The 20,825-nt window shown below is 49.3% G+C and overlaps 5 protein-coding genes across 8 annotated transcripts; 3 read left to right on the forward strand and 2 right to left on the reverse strand.

Annotated features, from left to right (window-relative positions):
• The first annotated feature begins 208 nt into the window (after nt 1-208).
• LOC111075012 (ribonuclease H2 subunit A) lies at nt 209-1,334 on the forward strand. The gene has a single exon (XM_022368055.2). It carries the CDS (start codon nt 251-253, stop codon nt 1,280-1,282), a length of 1,032 nt encoding a protein of 343 aa, XP_022223747.1. The 5' UTR covers nt 209-250; the 3' UTR covers nt 1,283-1,334.
• On the reverse strand, nt 1,319-4,866 carry LOC111075011 (F-box-like/WD repeat-containing protein ebi). The gene is made up of 3 exons (XM_022368054.2): nt 4,433-4,866; nt 3,174-4,357; nt 1,319-3,117 (listed from the first exon to the last, which is right to left on the reverse strand). The coding sequence occupies exons 1-3, from the start codon at nt 4,488-4,490 to the stop codon at nt 2,272-2,274; spliced, it is 2,088 nt and encodes a 695-aa protein (XP_022223746.2). The 5' UTR covers nt 4,491-4,866; the 3' UTR covers nt 1,319-2,271.
• A 329-nt stretch (nt 4,867-5,195) lies between these two features.
• On the forward strand, nt 5,196-10,822 carry LOC111075010 (AP-2 complex subunit alpha). 2 transcript variants are annotated; one of them, XM_022368052.2, is made up of 8 exons: nt 5,196-5,537; nt 6,129-6,436; nt 7,069-7,280; nt 7,357-8,402; nt 8,464-9,388; nt 9,473-9,756; nt 9,828-10,032; nt 10,104-10,822. In XM_022368052.2, exons 2-8 carry the CDS (start codon nt 6,373-6,375, stop codon nt 10,179-10,181), a joined length of 2,814 nt encoding a protein of 937 aa, XP_022223744.1. In that variant the 5' UTR covers nt 5,196-5,537; nt 6,129-6,372; the 3' UTR covers nt 10,182-10,822. The 2 variants fall into 2 exon arrangements, with proteins under 2 accessions (XP_022223744.1, XP_022223745.1); XM_022368053.2 differs by having other exon boundaries at nt 5,196-5,516.
• A 1,537-nt stretch (nt 10,823-12,359) lies between these two features.
• LOC111075009 (DNA-directed RNA polymerase I subunit RPA2) lies at nt 12,360-18,304 on the reverse strand. The gene is made up of 4 exons (XM_022368050.2): nt 18,134-18,304; nt 16,027-16,235; nt 14,469-15,968; nt 12,360-14,406 (listed from the first exon to the last, which is right to left on the reverse strand). The coding sequence occupies exons 2-4, from the start codon at nt 16,105-16,107 to the stop codon at nt 12,607-12,609; spliced, it is 3,381 nt and encodes a 1,126-aa protein (XP_022223742.2). The 5' UTR covers nt 16,108-16,235; nt 18,134-18,304; the 3' UTR covers nt 12,360-12,606.
• A 456-nt stretch (nt 18,305-18,760) lies between these two features.
• Nucleotides 18,761-20,760, forward strand: LOC111075013 (SUMO-conjugating enzyme UBC9). 3 transcript variants are annotated; one of them, XM_022368056.2, is made up of 4 exons: nt 18,761-18,884; nt 19,686-19,792; nt 19,888-19,959; nt 20,033-20,760. In XM_022368056.2, the coding sequence occupies exon 4, from the start codon at nt 20,054-20,056 to the stop codon at nt 20,555-20,557; it is 504 nt and encodes a 167-aa protein (XP_022223748.1). In that variant the 5' UTR covers nt 18,761-18,884; nt 19,686-19,792; nt 19,888-19,959; nt 20,033-20,053; the 3' UTR covers nt 20,558-20,760. The 3 variants fall into 3 exon arrangements, with proteins under 3 accessions (XP_022223748.1, XP_022223749.1, XP_022223750.1); XM_022368057.2 differs by lacking the exon at nt 18,761-18,884 and adding an exon at nt 19,227-19,346; XM_022368058.2 differs by lacking the exon at nt 18,761-18,884 and adding an exon at nt 19,227-19,343.
• The last annotated feature ends 65 nt before the right edge of the window (nt 20,761-20,825 follow it).

Genomic DNA, 20,825 nt, shown 5'->3' on the forward strand with positions numbered 1-20,825 from the left:
TTAACACCCCTCTATTCAAAAAGTTGAGCACCCTTTGTTGATCCGCGGAAAATAATACTGTTTCTAAAGGCTCCTTGTAGCTCCATCATCCTCTTTACTTACAAAAAAAAAATGACCACCGATATCTTTCACCTGCAATGTGTAAAATATGTTAAAGTTACATGCATTTTGTGAAAATATTAAATACCCCCCTAGTCGATAATGGGTTAATCGGCCCCGTCCAAATTCGTAAACAAAAAAGGCGCGCAGAATGTCGGACCCGGAAGATGTAAAAATTAAGAAGGAAAACAAAACTATAGCCGATGGCGATCCATCCGAGGATGAGGAGATGAAGGACATAGGCAGCATCACGTCGCTCAAGTCGCTGGGTCCGTTCATCGCGTCGCGGGAGAACAGCCAGAATACGGTGTACCTCAGCGATGTGCCGGCCGTGTGCAAGGAGAAACCCTGCATGCTGGGCGTTGACGAGGCGGGCAGAGGTCCCGTGCTGGGTCCCATGGTCTACGGCATCTCCTACTGCCCGCTGGAGAGCAAGCAGGCGCTGGTCGATCTCGGATGTGCAGACTCCAAGCAGCTGACGGAGGAGAAGCGTGACCTGATCTTCAACGAGCTAAACACACTCGAGTATGCCAACAGCTGCGTGGGCTGGGCCGTGGAGATCATCTCGCCGAATGTGATCAGCACGAGCATGTACCGGCGCGCCAAGTGCTCGCTGAACGAAGTCTCCATGGAATCGGCCATGGGTCTGATACAGCGGGCCATCGATGCGGGCGTGAACATAGCCGAGGTGTATGTGGACACGGTGGGGCCGCCGGAGAAGTACCAGGAGAAGCTGCTGCGACGCTTTCCCAGCTTCAAGATCACCGTGGCCAAGAAGGCCGATTCCACCTACCCGATTGTCTCGGCGGCCAGTATTTGCGCCAAGGTTACACGCGATCATGCCCTCAAGGTGTGGCGCTTTCCCGAGGGTCTGGTCATCAAGGACAACGCCTTTGGCAGCGGCTATCCCGGGGATCCGGTCACGAAACGCTTTCTCACCGAACACATCGATCTGGTGTTTGGCTTTCCCCGGCTCGTGCGCTTCAGCTGGTCAACGGCTGAGAATGCGCTGGCGGACAAGGCCTACGACATGGAATTTGATGAGCCGGACTCGGAGAAGCCCAAATATGCGGGCACCAAGCTCACAAAGTTCTTCAAGGGCACCACCAAAGAGGGCGAGGTGATACGCGAGGAATGTCGCTTCTTCAAGCAACGTCACCTGTCCAATGTCGTGGAATTTTAGTGCATAATCCATGATCCCTGATGCGAGATAATATTAAATATAGCTTTAGCTTTAATGAATCTTATTTTTCGCCAATCTTCTTTATAAATCTTAGGCTTACGTTCGTGTTTACAGGCTACGTGGGGGAGGGCTGGGGTTAGGGCTGGGGATTGTGGGATGCAGTTACACTGTTCTGAATGTATGCGTGAATCGGGGGGGTCTGATCTCTCCATCCATCCATCCGTCTGTCTGTTGTTCAGCCATCCAGCCATCCGATTTGATTTTTTGGGGAAATACTCGTACTCGTATGATTAAAAGTCTTAAGTGTAAAAGGGCAGCATGAAGTTAGGAGGAGAGACTGTAAAAGGTGGTGAAGGACTGTGGGTAGGGAAGGGAGAGGGGGCTGGGCACGGGGACATCGTCATCGCTCATATCCGTTCATCGATCGATCGATACAATAACAAAATGCATAAAGTTATACTAAACGATTTCTGTATAAAAAATGGGAATCTTAGAATCATAGAGCTTACAATTAAGATTAAAAAGAAAACGAGCAGAGAGCGCTCTCCCCGCCCACACAACGAATGGGGGTGTCGCACCACGCCAGCGTCGAGGGGTCTCACGACATGGGGGAGAGCGCAGAGCTGCTCGTCGTTTGTGTGACTCGGGACTAAGCGTACGAAAGACATTGGACAAAAGCATAGGGGGACAGGGTATGGGGCATCGCATTCGTTCCCAATCTCATGGACATCTCTCTGAAGGTACAAATGAAATGGATATTGCTTCATGGGAACGAGAGAGAGTCCCATCCAAGAGATTGAGAAACCGAGAAACGTGTAACGAGATGCTGCGTTTAACAGATCGTTTTGAAGGTTTGTATGTGTGTGTGTGTGTGTGTGTGTGTGTTTGTGTTTACATAGAAGCGTTCTTTAATAGACAAAACTCAGGATCTCCTGGACGCGTGCTGGCGGCGCTGATGATATGTCCACAACGCCATTGGGCGCCGAGGATCAGAACTTCCGCAGATCGAGCACAAAGACACTGCCGTCGGAGGCACTGGCGCCCACCTTGGTGCCCTTGGAGTTCCAGCAGACCTCAAAGATGCCGCCAGTGCCCTTGTAGCTGTGCACCAGCTGTCCGGTTTGCGTGCTCCAGATGTGCACGCACTTGTCGAAGCTGCCCGAGGCAAGGTGCTTGCCATCGGGACTGAAGGCCACCGAGTAGACGGGCTCCGTGTGCTTGGTGAGCGTGTGGATGCAGCTACCCCGCTCCACGTCCCACAGCCGCACCGTGGAGTCAAAGGAGGCCGAGGCGAGAATAAGATTCGTATTCGGATTGTTTGTGCCCGGCCCCGTGGGCGACCACTTTATCGTGTAGATCTCCTTGGAATGCGCCTGCAGGTCGTGACAGCAGCGATCCCGATTCATGCTCCAGATCTTCAGCGTCATATCGTCCGAGCAGGAGGCCAGCAGCTGACCCTGCGGACACCACTTGATGGCGTTCACCTCGTTGGTGTGGCCCCGGAACGTCTTGATCGGCTCGTTCACGCCCAGCCGACACACGTGTATCCGTTGGTCCGTACTGCACGAGGCGAATGCCTGATTTGTCTGCCAATCGACGTCCAGGGCCGGGGCACTATGGAAGGCGAATTGTTGCGTGCACTGGCCCGTGGAGGCGTCCCATATGATTGTTGTTTTGTCCACGCCGGCGGAGAGAATGTAATTGCCGCTTTTGTTCCACTTGAGGGCGAATATGGGTCCCTTGTGCTGGCCCAGCGTCGAGGCCAGGCGGCCATCTGTCTTCCAGATGCGCGCATAGCCATCGTAGCTGCCTGTGGCCAGCAGCGAGCCATCGCACTGCAATCGAAATGGATTAGGAATCTGCCGAATCTACGACCGGGAAATCCACTTACATTCCAGTCCAGGGATGTGACATCCTTGTTGCTGGGCACCTCGGCTCCGCCCTTCTGGATGCAGTGCCGCAGCACCAGCTGATTGGAATTGGTGTTTGCATCGGACATGTCCCAGATGCGGGCAGTACTGTCGCCAGAGCCACTGGCCAGGAGGTCGCGACTGGGATTCCAGGCACAGATGAACACCTCGCTCTCGTGGCCGCGCAGCACGCGTGCCTTGGACTCGGGTATCTCGATGCTCTGGTCAATCTCCATGGCCTCGACGGGGGCGGGTGTGCCGCCCGTGGACGAGGAGATGGTCCCGCTCGGCGCTGAGCTCTGGGCTGTGGCTGTGCCCGCCGCCACATTGTTGGGCTGGGCTCCCACTCGGATTGTCACGGCTGCTGTGGATGCCTTGGCCCCCGCGGCGGCGGCTCCTCCTCCGGCGGCTGCCGCTGTGTCGGGATTGGAAGTCGAGACAGCGGCTCCGGCCGGTGCGGCACCGCTGGACGGCTGTTCGGCGCTGCTGGAGGTGTTGCTGTTGCCGTTGGTGGATGTGGATGAGGCGGCGTCGTCTGTGCTCGTCGCATTTGCATTGCCCGTATTGTTCACCGCCGTCGAATTGCCGGGCTCACTGGAGTTGGCCTTTTTGTTGGCTCCGCTGGCGGCTGTTGCGGAGGAATCGCCTGCCGCTGGGGCTGTGGCATTGGTGGAGCCGGCAGTGGCTGCCTGGGTTCCATTGCCGTTGCTCGCTCCGCTGGCAGCGTTATTGGCAGTGGCTGCGGCACTCCCACTGGAGTCCACCTCATTGGTGGACTCTGTGGGCGTGGTGGTGCCCGTGGCGCTGCTGGATGACTTTGTGGCTCCCGCATTGACCGTGCCCGGCTCCACCTTGATCTCGGCCTTCACACTGCTGTTGGCATTTGTGGCGGCCGGCGCAGTGGAGTCCACGCCCGGTTTGCCCGGCTCCGTTTTCACCACCGGCTTGGGCGGCTTCACCTCCGGCATCACAGCATCGATCAGGGACAGGCCCTCAATGGGACGCGCCACCTCGCCGTCTTCGCCGACGCTCCACTCCACCTCTGTGTAGAGGAGACCCTTCTGTAGGATGGTAAGCAGCGCGGCCGGCGGCACCAAGGCTCCATTGATGTTGCTCTGCGAGATGTGCGACTCGATGCCAAACACGTAGGAGGAGTGCAGAAAGCCTGCAAAACAAAGAATGAGCAATGACTAAGCGCTGGCAGCGGTGTGCGGTGGGGCAATGGCAAACCCCGACTCACCCGACTCCTGCAGATATCGGTAAACAAGGAAGTTTACCTCGTCGCTGGAAAAACTCATGGCTACCAGGTGCGCACTCTTCCAGTTTTTATTTTTTTGGATGCACTTCAGGTCCTAGGAGCACTCTATTCTATGGACGACTACGACGACGACCAATTATTGTGGCGGTGGCGGCGGCGGCAATGACGAGGGAGATAAGACGGCACTGCGTAACACATGCGTCTGCATTTAGCACGCGCTCTCTGCTCCTCTCCAGGATTCGGATGGGGGGCTGCTTGGTGTGGTGACGTCGCTATGTGGCTTCTGGTTTCGCTGGATCCGGCCTGTTGCTAAAATTCCCGATTCACTTTGCAAGGCAAGAGCATTTTACATATTTTTTTCACAAATAAAAACTACGCATCGCAGCCCTGAAACGCGCAAAAAAATGGCGGAGTTCAGGCATAGGGTCGCGAGAAAGAGGTGGCTCGATGCGGCTTTTTCTTCACTCCACACATGACGTCAGAAATGTAGTGCTGCCAAATAGTGAATATTCAAGTTATTAGCTCAGATGGTTGCATGCAACAAATATGTTGCGATTTTTCTCAAACATAACTACTTCACCTCAATTAAATTTCCAATAAAAATGTTCCAGAAACTCCCATAAAAAACAATTAACATTTGAATGTGTGACGTCACGGCGATTCGTATCTGCAGCCCTGGCTGCTCTTCGTCGGTATTTGCGGTATTTTGGCGTTTTGCCACACTATTCTGGACACTTGCGCCCGCTAGGTGGCTCCAGTCCGAGGCAGAGAGAGAAGAAAAATCAATAGAAATTTTCGTTTTAGTGATTTGCTCTGCATTTGGCAATAGTTTACAACAAAAAAGCAGCAAATATCAAAGTAAATCGCCAACCAGGTGGAGTTACATAAAGCCGAGTAATCGCGACAAACATTCCGCAGCCAACACCCAGAAAAAACGAAGCCGTGAGAGAGCCCAAGCCCGAAACGGAGCCAACTAATACAAAATTCCAGCACAACCAACGCCAGCCAGCCCAGCAACCAAAACCAAAAATTTTTCACTGCGGGCCGCCTCTCATCGGGATCGTGTGTACGTATTTAAGCATAAAAAGTAAGCAGCCAAAGCCCCATGGAAAAACACATACGCCCATTAATGTTTGTTTCGGTTTGTGCCAATAAAACGACTTCGTCATCTCGCGAAGAAAAAAAATGTGAAAAGTGACGTGACGTGAAAGCGAACAAGTGCACAAAGGCAGGCAACAAAGAGCCCCAAAACGGATCAGAAGCTAGAAGCCAGAAGCCGGTGGTTTCGGTGGTCGCAGTTCCCCCAAAATAAATGCAAACGCAAACGTTCTCGGTTCGGGAGTGCAGGCAGGCGATAAAAAGTGCGGTCCCGAGGTCATCTCATCATTGGTGAAGCTCTCTGAGTCTGAATCTTTATCAGTTGTGTTGCTGCTGCTCTGCTGTTGTGGCAGTGCCAAAGTTGCAAGAGTGCTTGCCAAAAGTGCGCGGGGGCGGCATCGACAGCGGGGCGGGCATCATTCCATCTCCCTCTACCCACTTACCACTCGCGGAAAGCCCTCAAATGTCAGGGTTCATATTACGATAAATGATTTGCAAGCAATTCTTTTTTGTTTTTTCGATACACCCCCTCCCTCCCACTGATCAGAGCCCCCTTTCCTAATATGTGACTCTCCAACAGGTCTGGTCTGACGAAGAATTTCTACAGAACGGCGGAACTACACTGAGCGAAAGAAGCGGCTATTTTGTTTGCAAGCAAATAAAGTGCCCCACTCCGTCGTCGTCGTTGTCGCTTTCGTTGTTGTTGCTGCTGTCGTCGAGTTCGAGCCGATAAGAGCGTCTCGAGACTCGGCCGCCTCCCAGGCAGAAATTTCTTGCGCCCCCCAGTTTGCATAAAACCAGCGAAAATTAACAAGCTAACTACAATGGCGCCGGTGCGGGGGGATGGCATGAGAGGCCTGGCAGTGTTTATATCCGATATAAGAAACTGTAAGTAACAAACAACAAAAATATATAAAAATAAACTCTCCTCTCCAGTAAATTGCCTTGCATTTACATTTAATTTATCAGTGAGCAGAGCCAGGCAGGGCAGCAGCCAGGCCAGCTAGCTTTTCTTATCCAAATTCATTCATAGGGGCGGAATCAGCGCCATTTCTTGATCAATTACTGAGAGGAGCAATACACACACATACACATACAGATATATACATATTTTTATTGTGTATGAGTGCAGAGTGCCGACAATTGTTGTTTGTTTGCTCCGTAACTCTGTCCGCATTATCGTCATGCTGCCGTTACTGGTTTCCTCTCTCCACACCACACACAGCATAGGGTCTCCAAGAGTCTCTCCACTTTTGGTGACTGGTACTAATTGGCGCCTATGTGACCACAAAGCGACACACACACAGTGAGAGAGAGCGGAGGAAGAGAGCTTCTGAGAGTGAGAGTCACACACACACACACACACATCAATCACTCTCCATTAATCGATCATATGTCTTCTGATATGGTAGAAAAGAAAGCTGAGCTTACGCCTGCTGCTGCTGCTGCTGCTGCTGAGATTCTCCTTTTATGACCTTGACCCACTTACCTTTCATTTTCTTGCTCCTGTCTGTCTCCAGGTAAAAGCAAAGAAGCGGAGGTCAAACGCATAAACAAGGAGTTGGCCAACATACGAAGCAAATTTAAAGGAGACAAAACTCTGGATGGCTACCAGAAGAAGAAATATGTCTGCAAGCTGCTATTCATCTTTCTGCTGGGCCATGACATTGACTTTGGCCACATGGAGGCGGTCAATCTGCTGTCCTCCAACAAATACTCAGAGAAGCAGATCGTAAGTGGGATGATAACCCCAGAGGATCCCCCCAAAAGAGGCATTCCAGTAATTTTTTTACTTTCTCCATTTTTAGGGATATTTATTCATTTCGGTGCTGGTGAACACAAACAGCGATTTGATCCGCCTCATCATTCAGTCGATCAAGAATGACTTGCAGTCGCGCAATCCGGTGCACGTGAACCTGGCGCTGCAGTGCATCGCCAACATTGGTAGCCGGGACATGGCCGAGTCCTTTTCGAATGAAATACCCAAGCTGCTCGTTTCCGGGGACACCATGGACGTGGTGAAGCAGTCGGCCGCATTGTGCCTGCTGCGGCTGTTCCGTTCCTCGCCCGATATTATACCCGGCGGCGAGTGGACCTCGCGCATCATTCACTTGCTTAATGACCAGCACATGGGCGTGGTGACGGCCGCCACATCGCTGATTGACGCCTTGGTCAAGCGCAATCCGGACGAGTACAAGGGCTGCGTGAATCTGGCCGTGTCGCGGCTCTCGAGGATCGTGACTGCTAGCTACACAGATTTGCAGGATTACACGTACTACTTTGTGCCGGCACCCTGGCTGTCCGTGAAGCTGCTGCGGCTGCTGCAGAACTACAATCCGGTGACCGAGGAGGCGGGCGTTCGGGCACGCCTCAACGAGACCCTCGAGACGATCCTCAACAAGGCGCAGGAGCCGCCCAAGAGCAAGAAGGTGCAGCATTCGAACGCCAAGAATGCCGTCCTGTTTGAGGCCATCAATCTGATCATTCACAGCGACAGCGAGCCCAATCTGCTGGTGCGCGCCTGCAACCAGTTGGGCCAGTTCCTCAGCAATCGGGAGACGAACTTGCGCTACCTGGCCCTCGAGTCGATGTGCCATTTGGCCACCTCGGAGTTCTCCCACGAGGAGGTCAAGAAGCACCAGGAGGTGGTCATACTCTCCATGAAGATGGAGAAGGATGTTTCCGTGCGCCAAATGGCCGTCGATCTGCTGTACGCCATGTGCGATCGCGGCAATGCCGAGGAAATTGTCCAGGAGATGCTCAACTACCTGGAGACGGCCGACTACTCCATACGCGAGGAGATGGTGCTCAAGGTGGCCATTCTTGCCGAGAAATACGCCACGGATTACACCTGGTAAGACCCCGACGCAGAAACTCTGCTGTAGAATCCCTTTCCTAACTCTATCCATTGGCAGGTACGTGGACGTGATCCTCAATCTCATACGCATTGCTGGCGACTATGTGTCGGAGGAGGTCTGGTACCGCGTCATCCAGATCGTCATCAATCGCGAGGAGGTGCAGGGCTATGCGGCCAAGACCGTGTTCGAGGCCCTGCAGGCACCGGCCTGTCACGAGAATATGGTCAAGGTGGGCGGCTACATCCTGGGGGAGTTTGGCAATCTGATCGCCGGAGACTCGCGCTCGGCACCGCTCGTGCAGTTTAAGCTGCTGCACTCCAAGTACCATCTGTGCTCGCCCATGACGCGGGCCCTGCTCCTGTCCACCTACATCAAGTTCATCAATCTGTTCCCGGAGATCCGCACCAACATCCAGGACGTGTTCAGGCAACACAGCAATCTGCGTTCGGCCGACGCGGAGCTGCAGCAGCGTGCCAGCGAGTATCTGCAGCTGAGCATTGTGGCCTCCACGGATGTGCTGGCCACTGTACTCGAGGAGATGCCCTCGTTCCCAGAGCGCGAGAGCTCCATTCTGGCCGTGCTCAAGAAGAAGAAGCCCGGTCGGGTGCCAGAGAACGAGATCCGGGAGTCGAAGAGCCCCGCTCCGACCTCCGGCTCGGTCATCCAGAACAACGTGCACGTGAACAACTCACACAGCAAACTGAACAACAGCAATGCCAACACGGATCTGCTCGGCCTGAGCACGCCGCCGGCCAACAACGTGGGAAGCAATAGCAACAGCACCCTCATCGATGTCCTGGGCGACATATACGGCAGCAACAACAACTCCAGTGCCGTCTACAACACCAAGAAGTTCTTGTTCAAGAACAATGGCGTGCTCTTCGAGAACGAGATGCTGCAGATTGGCGTGAAGAGCGAATTCAGACAGAACCTGGGACGGCTGGGCCTCTTCTATGGCAACAAGACACAGGTGCCCCTCTCGGTAAGTGTCCAACTCTGTCCAGCAGCAATCCCCTCTGCCTGCAGATTTTTATAATAATTTTTGTTTAATTTTCGGCTCGTTTAGAACTTCAATCCCGTGCTGCAATGGTCTGCCGAGGAGACGCTCAAGCTGAACGTACAGATGAAGGGTGTGGAGCCGACCCTGGAGGCCGGCGCACAAATCCAACAGCTGCTCACGGCGGAGTGCATCGAGGACTATGCCGATGCGCCAACCATTGAGATCAGTTTCCGCTACAACGGCACCCAGCAAAAGTTCAGCATTAAGCTGCCGCTGAGCGTGAACAAGTTCTTCGAGCCAACCGAAATGAATGCCGAGTCCTTCTTTGCCCGATGGAAGAACCTAAGCGGGTAACTACACTGCGCCGCCACTCTGCCGACTGAATGATTGCAATGCTTAATATGGATAACTTCTTTTGTAGGGAACAACAGCGATCACAGAAAGTGTTCAAGGCCGCACAGCCGCTGGATCTGCCTGGGGCACGGAATAAGCTGATGGGCTTTGGCATGCAGCTGCTCGATTCGGTGGATCCCAATCCCGATAATATGGTCTGTGCGGGCATTATACACACGCAATCACAGCAGGTGGGCTGCCTGATGCGACTAGAGCCGAATAAGCAGGCACAGGTAAGACCCAAGCCACTTTGACTTGCTGCCAAAACTAATTTGTATTTCTTTGCTTGCTGTTTTTTTATTAGATGTTCCGATTGACTGTGCGAGCCAGCAAGGAGACGGTGACACGAGAGATTTGCGATCTGTTGGCAGATCAGTTTTAAGCCACACAATCATGGGACAGAAGCGTTGTCCGAGGGGGGGAGAAGGAGGAGAGCTACGCTACGGCAAAAACCACTTTACAATGCACAATCCTAATCACCTAGAGAAATATCAAAGCAGCCAGCAGCAGCTGAACGAGATGTCGATGCCCTTTAGTTATGTACGCCGCCGCCACTCCCATGACCGACCTAACTACCTACCAACCACAGCAGCACTTCTCTTCTCTTCACACGTACCTTTTGTCAGTCAGTCTTCTTCTTCAGCAGCAGCAGCAGCAAGAGGGCCTCGACTTTACCTCTTGCTGGCAGTACTCTCTTTTTGTACCCCATGCGTATATTCTTTTTTGTATAATCCACTCCTAAGTCCTATATCTATACCTATACCTATACCTAAACCTAAACCTGTATCCCGAATCACAGAATCCGCATCAGAATTCTTTGTAAATGTTAAGCTCAAAAGTTCATAGTAGGAAAGAAAGAAACGAAAGAGACATAATTAGATTATGTTTAAAAGTGTATGACAAACATTATATATTGTTGCATCTTTTGGAGGCAGTAGCAATTGGATATTATATACCATACTATACACACACACACACACATTATATATAAACTATATATATACATGAACATTCATACAAAAAACCACATACATATACCTAGTATATACGTCGTTGTAATAAAAACAAAACAAAAACAAAAAACAGAAAACAAAAACGATGAAAGATATAAAGCTTGCAGCAGCGGAATTATAAAAGATACATATAAAGAATGCAAATGACAAATATGCAAATCGTTATCTAAATATTTATACATATTGATTATTGCAATTGCATTAACGAAATTTCATGTTTAGTGTTTTTTGATTGAGAGATCCCGATCGCGGATGCAAGAGTAACGGCGGATCAAGGCGGATCAGGTGGATCAGATGGATCATTGGATGGAAATCTCATTAAATAATAGACAAATAATTAGAGGACGAAGAGGCAGATACTTTTTTGATTGAGTAAACCATTGTTGAGCAAAAAAAGATTTAACGAAAATTCGGACACGAAACGAAAATCCAAAAAAGAAACATTCAAAACAAAAAACAAAGCAAAACAAAACAAAACAAACAAAATATTATACATATACTTATAGAAGAATTTTTCGATTGATCCTGTGTGTATTATTTCGTTTCGTATGTGTACCATAGATAACTGATAAACAAAAAAGAAAAACTACATGTTGTGCCGCCTCCGGTACACCCATCCATGGTGGGTGCGTGGCGGGTGCGATTTATATAGCACCAAGTATTAAAAACTAATCCCGATGCAGATACAGCAAGCGAAGCCATAATATCTGTTGCAGTGGCAGAGGCCGAGAAGCAAAGAAGAACAAAGAATTGTAAACTAAATATACATTATATAGATACTGAATACTGAAATACCGATCGATAATGGCAATTGTCAACTGTCGCCCCTCAACCCCACACTTATATCCCCCATACGCCCCCCCGTCCCATATTATGTATACCAACTAGACTCCTCTCAGACTCTCGTTTTCATCTGATTTGCATGCCCTGCGTGGATACCGTGCGTGCGTGTTTTCTATAAAGTGCAATAGTTAAATTGTTACACAAAAATTCCACAACAATTCCATGGAACAACCAACCAACACACACACACACAGACACACACACACACAATCCAACAGACAGACACCACACAGATAAAGCGACTATGAAAACCACAACAACAACAACAACAACCAAAAAAACTACATATAGCAAATGCAGGAATTTATCTGTAAACGTAAACAAATATGTATTTAAATAAATAAATAAATATAAATTGAAACCACTCAGAGAGCAGGGTTCATTGGAATTGGATATGCGCTGGCATGGCTGTGGGAAGTGGCAATAAATATTTTTTGTATGAACTAACCAGAGTCTGAATATACTTATAGAACAGCTCTGAAAATCATAGCGAGCATGTGGAATGAATCAACAACCAAACTTATTTGAAATTCAATTTTTTTTGTATTTCCAATTCTAGGCATGGGCATGAGGACTACTCAGCAACAACTTAAACTAAATAATTATCATATATCCCCATAGGAGCGATAAAAGTGTGGGAATAAATGAGGCTTAGCTCTTAGTTCTCTCTTCCTTTAAAAATTCCCAAACAAATTCATAAAAGTTATCTGACATTATCTAAAATGGATTGTTCATATTTTTGCAATAGACCCCTAGAAATCCCCACAAATTTTGAGCATTAAATACGATCCATTTAGAGCAGATTTAATATCCGAATAATTAGTTAATCAGCAAACAACTTTTGATTGGTTGATTTCTTGTCAACTTTAATGGGGGAGATAAGTATTACGTATTAAAAACGGGATACATATGATCTAAAGTCTAGCTGTAACAATATGTTGGGCGCGCGTCTCATATCATGTTTAGCTTGAATCTCGCATTGATGTTCACCGAACTCAGCTCGGTGACCAGGAACTTGAAGGAGAAGGGAATTTCGATCATGGACACCGAACTGCTGTCCCCGCACAGGCGACACGTCTGCGGCTTGGAGGACAGACCCCCGCGCTCATTCCGCTTCACAATTTGCTGCAGTGGCGACAGAATGGAGCCGCACTTGTGGCACACCAGCGTGTGCGTCTTGTCCGAGTTGTGGAAGAGCCGATCCTGCAGCAGGAAGGCGGCTCCATGGGATATCAGAGCGTCGCGCTCCATCTCTCCGAAACGCACACCACCGCCTCGCTTGCGTCCCTTGATGGGCTGCTGGGTTCGGGCCTCGACGGTGCCCGTGGAGCGCACTTGCCACTTGTCAAAGACCATGTGCCGCAGCCGCTGATAGTGCACCACGCCAAAGAAGATGTCCGCCGTCATCTCGCGCCCGTCCACGCCCGAGTACAGGCGCTCCGTGCCATAGTAGTTGTAGCCGCCGCTCTCCAGCATCTTGCCAAAGTAATCGATGGCCGTGTTCTTCTCCGAGAAGCGGAAGGGCGTGGCATCGTAGACGTCGCCATGGACGGCCGCGCTCTTGCCGGCCATCGTCTCGATCATCATGGCGATTGTCATACGGGAGGGGAAGCCGTGGGGATTGAACACAATGTCGGGTATCATGCCCGATTCCGTGAAGGGCAGATCCTCGGCGGGATACTTCTGCGAGCAGATGCCCTTCTGTCCAGCCCGCGAGGCAAACTTGTCGCCAATTGTGGCCGGACGTGGCACCCTCAGCGTAATGCACACGTTCTTCTTGGGCGCGAGCTCGAAGCTGCCCAACTGCCGGATGCTGTCCACAAAACATTCCTCCTTCTCGTCCATCTTCTCCACCTTGTAGGTGGCCACCTCGCCGTCAAAGTAACAGTACAGGGGGCAGCCGAAGGTGAGCTTGGCGCCGGGATGCGGCAGTCCGTCCGTGTCCAGGTACTTGGCCAGCTCCGGCATGTGCGGATGACGGGCAAAGTAGCTGCTCTTCTTCGGCAGCTGCACGAACTTGGACTTGTAGATGCTGCCGTAGGCAAAGCCCCGCTCGTAGGCGCACTTGTTGATGATCATGGCATCCTCCATGTCGTAGCCGGTGTAGGAGATGACCGCCACAATGGCATTGGTGCCCATGGCAAAGTCGTCCAGCTGAATGTTGTCGTAGTGCACGGGCCGGAAGAGCGGCGTGCCGGGTGTCTGCAGGCGGTACAGCTTATTGGCCGCCTGCTTGGGCCAGTTCAGGCAGGGCGTGCCCATCGTCTGCTTGCCCATCTGACACTGGTACATGTTACGGGGCGACTGGTTGTAGTCCGGCATGGGAATGAGGTTCGCCAGGTTGCTCATGAAGTGCGTCTTCGCCAGCTCCAGGTGGGTGGTGAAGTCGGGATAGATCTCCTTCGGGTCGATGGCTATCTCCATGTACAGCTGCTCCAGGGTGCCGATATACTCGACTTGTTTCCACTTCATGTTCCACACGGGACGCATCATGCGTGCGGGACCCGTGGACAGATAGAGGCCGGGAAACTGGCCGTTCTTCTTGTACGGAATAAAGCCAATTTCCATCATCTGCGGCACCGAGCCGGTTATCTTTTCGTAGCGCAGATCCTCGACTATCTTGCAGGCATCGGACTGGAATATGTGGCCCAGATGCTTGCCATCCAGGAGCACCACGTACAGCTTGGCATCGGGATTCCTTTGGTTAGACAGCGGCAGCATTCCCATTTCTATCAGCTTCGTAGGAATGGCCTGAAACGGAACGGAGGAGGAATGAAATGATGTTCCATTTAAATGGCGGCGCCTCTACTCACCTGCACCAGCTTGGGATCTGGTCGCTTGGATATCTCACAGGTCAGCGTCAAGTGATTGAGCAGACCGCAGGGCGTTCCATCGGGCGTGTGCACGGGACAGATGAAGCCCCAGGCATCGGGCAGCAGTTGGCGGGCCTCTGTGGTGCGCATCGTGGTGAAGTAGGAGCCACGATGGATGGCCCGGAAGTGGGACATGTAGCGCATGCGATTGATGTTCTCGGCCATGATGACCAGGCCGCTGTTCTGCATGAGGCCGAGGCCCGTGTTGCTCGCTATGTTGCCGGTGGCCAGGAAGGATTCAATGGATTTGCCTACGCCGCCAGCCTGGCGCATGGACTGTGTCAGAATGCTGCTGCTGAGGAGGCTGTCCGGCGTGGTGAGCTTCTTCTGGAGCACGCGGCGCACCATGGAGACCCAGTTCTCGATACGCTCGCCCAGATACTTCTGGTACAGATGCCCGGGGAGCAGCACCTCCTGCATCATGGCCGAGTCAACGTTCTCCACCTTGTGCTTGCCCTGGGCGCACTGGAAGAGCTTCTGCACCATGAACACAATCAGCTGGAACTTCTCCTCGTAGGTGTCCAGGTGGACCAAGATGCGTTCCCGCAGAATAAAGTCGGTGACGTCCTCGTCGGGCTGCCACTCGGGCACAACGTTGAAGCGGGAGCGGAAGAGTGTGCCAATGAAGGACCTGCACTGGGCGTGGGTGAAGACACCTTCGTTCTGGACTTCCCTGAGCATGGTTTGGACAGAGGACACGTAGTACTGATCGTCCTCGTAGCCCTGCACCAGCCTCTTGTAGATCTCCTCGTCCGTGTAGTCCATCAAGCACTTGAGGATGAGGCAAACGGGGACGTAGGACAGCCGCTTAACGTGCGAGAACATGAAGCGGGCCGTGCCATTGTTGAGGTAGTGGAGAACGTTGCTGAAGGAGCTCTCATCGTCACGCACCGTCTGCACCATTATGCCCAATTCACTGAAGTTCTGGCCACGATCCTTCCAGGTTGAACGCTTCACGCAGATGGGGTGATTCCGCCTGACGAGCACCAGCATTCGGACAATCTTCTCGTTTCCACGTATCACAAAGATCCCACCCCACTCGGTGTCGTGTTCGCCGTGCTTTACCATCTCCTCCGGCGAGCCCTTGCCCAGGTTGCAGGCCTTTGAACGCAGCATCACCGGCACCTCGCCCAGATCCATGTTGATGGGCGTCTTTTGCAGACCATTGACACTCCATCCCAGTCGCACCGAGCATTGGCCCGAGTAGGAGGCGTGCAGCTGGCGCGAGTCTGTGGGATAAATTTCACGTGTTCGCACGTCAATCACATCCGCCGGCACCTGTGGCTTTGATATCCAAATGTTCTCCACCTTCAGCGAGATGCGCTCTCCGGCCGGGCTCTGCATCTGGACGGGCGGCATGTGCTTGGCCAGAAAGTCCAGACCCACTGTCAGCATCTCATCGAACGAGTCCACATGTGGGGCTCCAAGGTTCGCCAAGTGCTGCAGGGGAGATTCAAATCGGTGAGAGGCGGGGAAGAATACAACAGCAGCCTCTTACCTTGTTCAGCTGTTTGGGTATCGCTTTGAATTCTGGCCGGGAATTTGTCAGCACAGGATTCGTTTTCATTTCCTCCAGCATTTTGCTTGTTTCTTTCAGAATATTAATCAAAAATAATAAAAACCCAAAGCGCAGACCGTTGCACGTGTTGTTTGGGTCGGAGATAAACTGTGAGCGAGCGAACTAGTCTGGTTTGGTTCATTCGGGAACTTGTAATTGTAATTAACAATTTATGAATATTTTCTAACTCAATATTGGTTAGTTTATCATGGGTTTTAAAGTAATTTAAACTAGTTAGTTATACATAAACATTAGAGTTGTTGTAAGACTCTTGTTAACATTGGTTCAATTGATGCTAGATCAGTGAACGGTGCTGCTCATCTCTTTGACGGAACTTGTGTTAGTTCCATGAACGCTGTTGCTTATCACTTTGCAGGGACTGCCAACTTCTTGAAGTAAACAGCTGATTGGGTGCCCGCGTAAAATGATTTGTTTACGCAGTGAATTTAAACTAAATTCGAGTGTGTGGCACAGGAACAAGTCCAATTATCTTGAAGACTATGATGTCCCTGAAGTGACTTACGTTTACTTGGATATCCGGTGAGTCCCGCTGCTCATTTGTATGTACTGCTTTGCAGTCATGTCTACGGAAATGACTCTACTTCTGCCGGATGTGTTGTCAACGTGTTGCTTTCTCTAATGAAGTTGCTTTGCTTCATTGTTGCCATTGTGACCGACCGGCTCCGGCTTCTTTGGCTGCTGTTTGCAAGAATTGTCAGCCGCAAAATATGCGCAAGCTTGTTGCATTATTAATGCATGATTCCTGCTGACTTCTTCGCATAGAAATGCTTCACAAATGAGACAGCAACGACACGGACTGACAATGAAACATGGTCTGGTTGGAGAAAGTAGAGAGCGGTCTTATCCCTGCTCAAACGGGTTTCCTATGCTACAAGATGCCTGCAGCAATGCTCTACATTGTCCTGCAGGCTCGGATTAACTTTGACTTTCTGGAGAAAGTTGCTCTAATTAACCGCAGGGGCCACCAGAGACACCAGATGACATCGCCTCATATGGGGGGCGGGCGGGCGGCTGGCTGTCAGGATAATGAAGCTGAAACTTCCTTTTTGGTTATTAACTCGGCCGGAGCCAAAGGAAAACGGCAGCCAGCAACTTGAGAAAGACACGAAACAACAAGAAAAACAAGGAGTTGCAGCAGCAGCAGTAGCAGCAGCAGCAGGAAGAGGAGGAGGAGGAGGAGGAAGAGGACGTTCAATCTGAGCCCAGTAGTCGGTTCGGTTTATTATTCCATTATAATGAACACAATGCACATTTTCTTGGAACTTTTTCTTGCCGGCGCTCTGCTCTGGCAGTGTGTCCTTGGCTGCTTTGGGTCCTTTCGTTGCTACTTTCGTTGCACATTTGCGTGGTGCAATCTCTGTGAAAGTTGGCGCTGTGTTTGTTGTTTCGTGTGTGCTGCGTGCGTGTGGGTGTGTGTTGGCGTGGCTGTGCACAACTTTTGCCATGCGCTTCCAAGTTTTTAGCCGGATTTTTTTTTTTTGCTCCTTTCTGGCGCTTTGTCTGCGCTGACGACACCGGACCGCGGACAGGCCGGGAGCAGCCGGAGAGAGGAGAGGAGCAACATGGCAAATTGCATTGTTGATTTTCATTTTCAAGCCTGAGCTCCGCTTCTCATTCAGTGGCAGTGTGGCACCCTGGTCACCCTGTCACCCTCGCACTGGCGACACTTTGCCAAATGTGTGCTTCCTCCGCCTCCTGCCCCGCACTCCACCACTTGGCTAGGCTAGGGTGCTGTTCCCCCATCCTTTGGTTCCGTTCGCTTTGGAGTCATTGCTGCGTGTTTCCCACTTTTCAAATGTGAACGCAAAAACGGCATAGCCAGCGCAAAAATCAGCTGCAAAATGCATTTTCATTTGCAAGTTTTTCGCAAAAAAAGTTTGCTTAGCAGGCAAAGGGAAGCAGAAGCACTGCACTGCCACGCACTCTTCAGAATCATCATCAATTGTTTAATCGAGCCCCAGGGGATAAATACTCGTGCTCTTTTGCGAAAATAAAAGCAGCTGACAAAAGTTGGTGGAGTACTTACCAATCGTTGGCAATGGGATTCAAATATGTATGTATGTATTTGCACATAAAGATTGATTGTTTTGGGACTATTTTATTCAGTCGCAGCACGCTTAACTCTGCAAGACAGAGATTGCACCGAGACGCAATAACACAACGATTAAGTTTTGCTTGTGTTGGTGGTTTTTCTTGGTACAGCCACTAACCATACAGTATATACAGTATATACTGTATGGTTAGTGGTACAGCTGATTCAAAGTATGAAAATTCTCTGCCGCTGCAAATCAAAATTAGAGCATATATTTCTCTCGGTCACACTGCAGGCTTTTCTGTTGGTGAACTTTTTGCATTTGTGTGTGGCAGAACTAGTTCATTCGGGCGAACTGCCACCCTTCCAGCTAGACCTGTCAAGGTGTGAAATATTTGTGAGCGATAAGTAAAATCAATCGTGTGTAGTCAAATTAAAATAAAACCCGAAAAGAGCATTTTTGCTAATTAAAAGGTTTGTCAAATAATTACAAGGTAAATCGCAACACCAGAAAAATATTCGTAGGTGCTTTTAATGTGCGTGTATGTGTGTGATCTAGTTAGCTTTGTGATTTTTCCAGAATTGGTTCAAGTTCACTCTGATTTGTTTTTGCAGCTAGACGTGTCAGTGTGAAAATTATTTTGCCGGAGAAAAAAATTAAATTTCAATTTGGATTTAGGAAAAAGCATTTTCTGCTGCACAACGATTACAACAATTGGTGAACTACAAGGTGGCGAATTACAAGGTAAATATGCATTTTCTGCTGCAAAACGTTTAATCAAATAAGTGCAAGCTAAGAATATGTCCCAAAACCAATCGCATGTTTTACTCCAACATTTTAACTTCTTTTAGTTAATTTTGTATTCTCTGTTAAATCAGTCGCATAAAAGCGTCCCTATTGGTGTGTCTTTTCGTGAATTTTTTTTTGCTTAGTGCCTTTATATACATACATACATATGTACATATGCACATGCATATGTTTGTATGTCATATGTAGAGACACAAAAAAAAGAGATCTAGTTAACTGTGTGATTTTTCAAGATGGCGAATGGATTCAAGTTAATTCTGATTTGTTTTTACAGCTAGACGTGTCAGTGTGAAAATAATTTTTCAGGAGAAAAAAAATTTCAATTTCAATTTGGATTTTGTACTGGAAAAAGCGTTTTCTGCTGCAAAACGTTTACAAAAATTGGTGAACTACAAAGTGGTGAATATGCATTTTCTGCTGCAAAACGTTTAGTCAAATAATTTGCAAGCTAAAAACAAGTCCCAAAACCAATCGCCAATACAAAAAAAAAGCACCAATTTCAACATTTTAAACTCTTTTGCAAAACTTTTGTGTTCTTTGGTAAAAAAAAAAAACAGTTGCATAAAAGTGTCAGTATTGGCGTGTTTTCTCTTTTCGTAAATTTTTTTTTGTGCCCACACATATACATACATATTCATACATACATATGTAAGCATGTTGAAAAAAAAGAGATCTAGTTAACTGTGTGATTTTTCAAGATCTCGAATTGATTCAAGTTCATTCTGATTTTCATTACAGCTAGAGACGTGTCAGTGTGAAAATTATTTTGCCAAATCTATTTAAATTTGGAATAAGTACTGGAAAAAGAAACATTTACTGCTGCACATTGATTAAATAATTACAAGGTAAATATGTCCTAAAGCAAAACGCATATTTTACTCCAACATTTTATAATCTTTTGGTGCAATTGTTTTTTTTTTTCTAAATCAATTGCTTATAGACGTCAGTATTGGTGGAATATATCCGAATTTTCTGTAAAACTAATACACAACTTAAAAAAAGTAATTAAAAGGTATGTCCCACCAACCAGAAAATATTTTAGTGACATTTAAGCTTTTTTTGTTTTTTTTTTTTTTTTTTTTCAGAAAAAGAAACCGGCTTAGAATATGTCTGGAATAGCAGCTATACGTTTGTCCGAGGAACGTAAGGCCTGGCGCAAGGACCATCCTTTCGGATTCGTTGCTCGTCCCGCCAAGAATCCCGATGGCACCCTCAACTTGAAGATTTGGGAGTGCGCCATTCCCGGAAAGAAGGGCACCGACTGGGCGGGTGGCCTCTACAAGCTACGCATGACTTTCAAGGATGAGTATCCGAGCACTCCGCCGAAATGCAAATTCGAGCCACCCCTCTTCCATCCCAACGTGTATCCGTCGGGCACTGTCTGCCTCTCGCTGCTGGATGAGGAGAAGGACTGGCGTCCATCCATTACCATTAAGCAGGTGCTAATGGGCATTCAGGATTTGCTGGACTCGCCCAACATCAAAGACCCAGCCCAGGCCGAGGCCTATACTGTCTATCTGGAAAACCGCCAGAATTACAAGGCGCGCGTCATCGCCCAGGCCCGTGACATGGCTCCTGCCGTGGAGCCTGCCAATAAAACTGACAAGTAATACACAAACAAAATCAAAGAGAATCATGAATGATAGGAATCATGATTCATGCAATTTAAATGGAATTATAGTTTCCGTTTAAATTCTAAACAATAATTTTAATATTTAAGCTTTGTGGGCCACTGATTGAAGCAACACACAACACACAATAAACATTCCAATTTCCAATCAGAAAATAAACCCTAAATATTGTTATCAGCTAAGGAGCAATGACCTTGTAGCCTCTTCGCATCGAATCCATCTGTGCAGAGCCCTTGGCTATGATCTT

This window comes from Drosophila obscura, unplaced genomic scaffold (genome assembly GCF_018151105.1).
Source record: "Drosophila obscura isolate BZ-5 IFL unplaced genomic scaffold, ASM1815110v1 contig_37, whole genome shotgun sequence".
Classification (NCBI taxonomy): Eukaryota; Metazoa; Arthropoda; class Insecta; order Diptera; family Drosophilidae; genus Drosophila; species Drosophila obscura.